General features: G+C 31.6%; 1 protein-coding gene across 1 annotated transcript in view; it reads right to left on the minus strand.

Moving 5' to 3' along the window:
• Nucleotides 1–448: 448 nt before the first annotated feature.
• The window catches only part of LOC106878177 (proteasome adapter and scaffold protein ECM29), a 63,326-nt gene continuing 61,616 nt past the window's right edge, over nucleotides 449–2,158 (minus strand). The window contains exon 48 of the mRNA XM_052974721.1: nucleotides 449–1,664. Within this exon, the coding sequence (XP_052830681.1) occupies nucleotides 1,516–1,664 (149 nt within the window). The 3' untranslated portion in view covers nucleotides 449–1,515. The remainder of the gene's footprint in view (nucleotides 1,665–2,158) is intronic.

Genomic DNA, 2,158 nt, shown 5'->3' on the forward strand with positions numbered 1-2,158 from the left:
AAAAAAAAAAATTGGGGGGAAGGGGGGGGGTCTGTGTGATATACCCCCTTTGCATTTTCAATTTAAAGATATATATTATCTGGCTGTAAACATGTTGAATAAGGATGGCATTGTTTTTGATTTGGTTTATTCTATGAATAAATATTGGAAATTCTTATTTAGAACAGCCAAAAATATTGAGGTGGATGGGGAGTCTATATTACCTGATCTCTGTAATGGAAAGGTGAGGGGGGGGGGTGACAACTTTGGTAAATATTGTTTTCAAGTCTTCAATACCCAACAGTCCTCTTATTAGACACACACACCAAAACATGAAATAAACTATAAAAAATCTATGTAGTTGATTGTCTGGCTTTTCATTCGATATGCATTCTATCTCTTTAAAGTTATTTTTTACTCGTTTCAGTCATTGGATTGCAGCCAGGCTAAGGCTCCATCTGGAAGAACCTTTTCTTTTTGTGGTATTCTATTCAAGCTTCTTAACCACTCAGTCATACCTGCACCTAACAAAATAAAAAGGATGGATGGCAAGGCTGGGATGCCATTCATCAAAGGTCTACACAAGGTTAGAACTAAACACCAATAATAGCATTATCAAAAATAGTGGCTTAAAAAAGATTTATTTCATTAAGTCCAGAAGTTGAAAATGTAGACATTTTTTATTTTAAATGACAATCTCAGCTGAGGTATTTTAGCATCCAATTAAATAAGGAATATAATAGTAATTTGTACACAAATTTAATTTTTCTCAATTTTTATGTCATAAGAACTTAACCTAAATTCTATTTTGAGGCCACTACTAGAATATGTATACATATGTATATATATACACACACATATATATATGTATATATATATATATACGCACATAAATAATTGTATGTACATACATATATACGTATATATATACACATATGTATACGTATATGTGTATACGTATATATATTTATATACGTATACATATGTGTATATATATATATACGTATGTATATATATGTGTGTGTGTATATATGTATATATAAACTTACTTGGAAATAGATGCCTGGCCTTCAATCAAATAATATAAATTATATATAAACATATACATACACACACACATACATACGTGTGTATATACATATATATATATATATACATTCTCCACATCGGTTAATATTCTAACAGCTATAGAAGAATAAGAGACTCATCTAGTAGATATGAAATATTATAAATAGTTATCTTATGATAATTATTCTCTTACTTGAAAAAAAAAATCTTAATTGAATATCTAAACAAGGTAAGAAGTTCTGTACAATAAGACCGTTAATGATATGGGCTTAACGATAAAAATAAGAATCAAGGAATATGATTTCTATGATCCATTAACTCATCTAAGTAAATGATGAAAAATTGGAACATATAAATATTACATATATATGCAGTATAAAATGTAAAATAATGTTCCACAGGTTTATATGATGGTATTGTCTGTGTATAAAAGACAGCTAGCTGTGTATATGTAGCTACCTAAAGCGATCAGGAGATCTCCATGCTAGATTTTAGCAATGATGCTACATCGACTGCTTTCTGGTGCATGTCACTCTTCTCATTCTCCATGAATGGTGTCAGGCTGTTGATCAACTCTTCAGATAATTTCTCTGTCAACAATGCTCTGTTATCCAAGTCTAAGAGGAAAAAAGAAACAAACGCGATAAACAACATAAGATCTGTAGCATGTTTATATATTACTTTACCTTTTCATTGGTGGAAGGTTACAAAAGAAAAGAATTATGATCGGTTGGGAAAGTGTGTGAGATATAGAGCGGCTGCACTCATTCAATGATAATAGTATTGCAGTTTCAAATTTTGTTTAGATTCTCAACAGCTTTGATGTAGCCGACATTACATGCTCTCTACGTAAGTAGGAGGAAGAACTGGGCATCATATTAATGCAGGGGAGGGTTAACCACAACTAGAAAGACAAGTAGGGTGGAGGTATGAGACCAATGTTGCTATAAGAGTGACATAGAGAAAAAAACAGTATGTTTGTCAGTAACTAAATGCAAATCAGCTCTATGGCTCCTCTGAATGTGGTTCTACAGGGTGTCCACAAAGTCTGGGTACATGGGGATTAACACATACTCTAAGAAATTATTATTTCTTATATTCAATGGTGATG

Source organism: Octopus bimaculoides, chromosome 19 (assembly GCF_001194135.2).
Source record: "Octopus bimaculoides isolate UCB-OBI-ISO-001 chromosome 19, ASM119413v2, whole genome shotgun sequence".
Taxonomy (NCBI): Eukaryota; Metazoa; Mollusca; class Cephalopoda; order Octopoda; family Octopodidae; genus Octopus; species Octopus bimaculoides.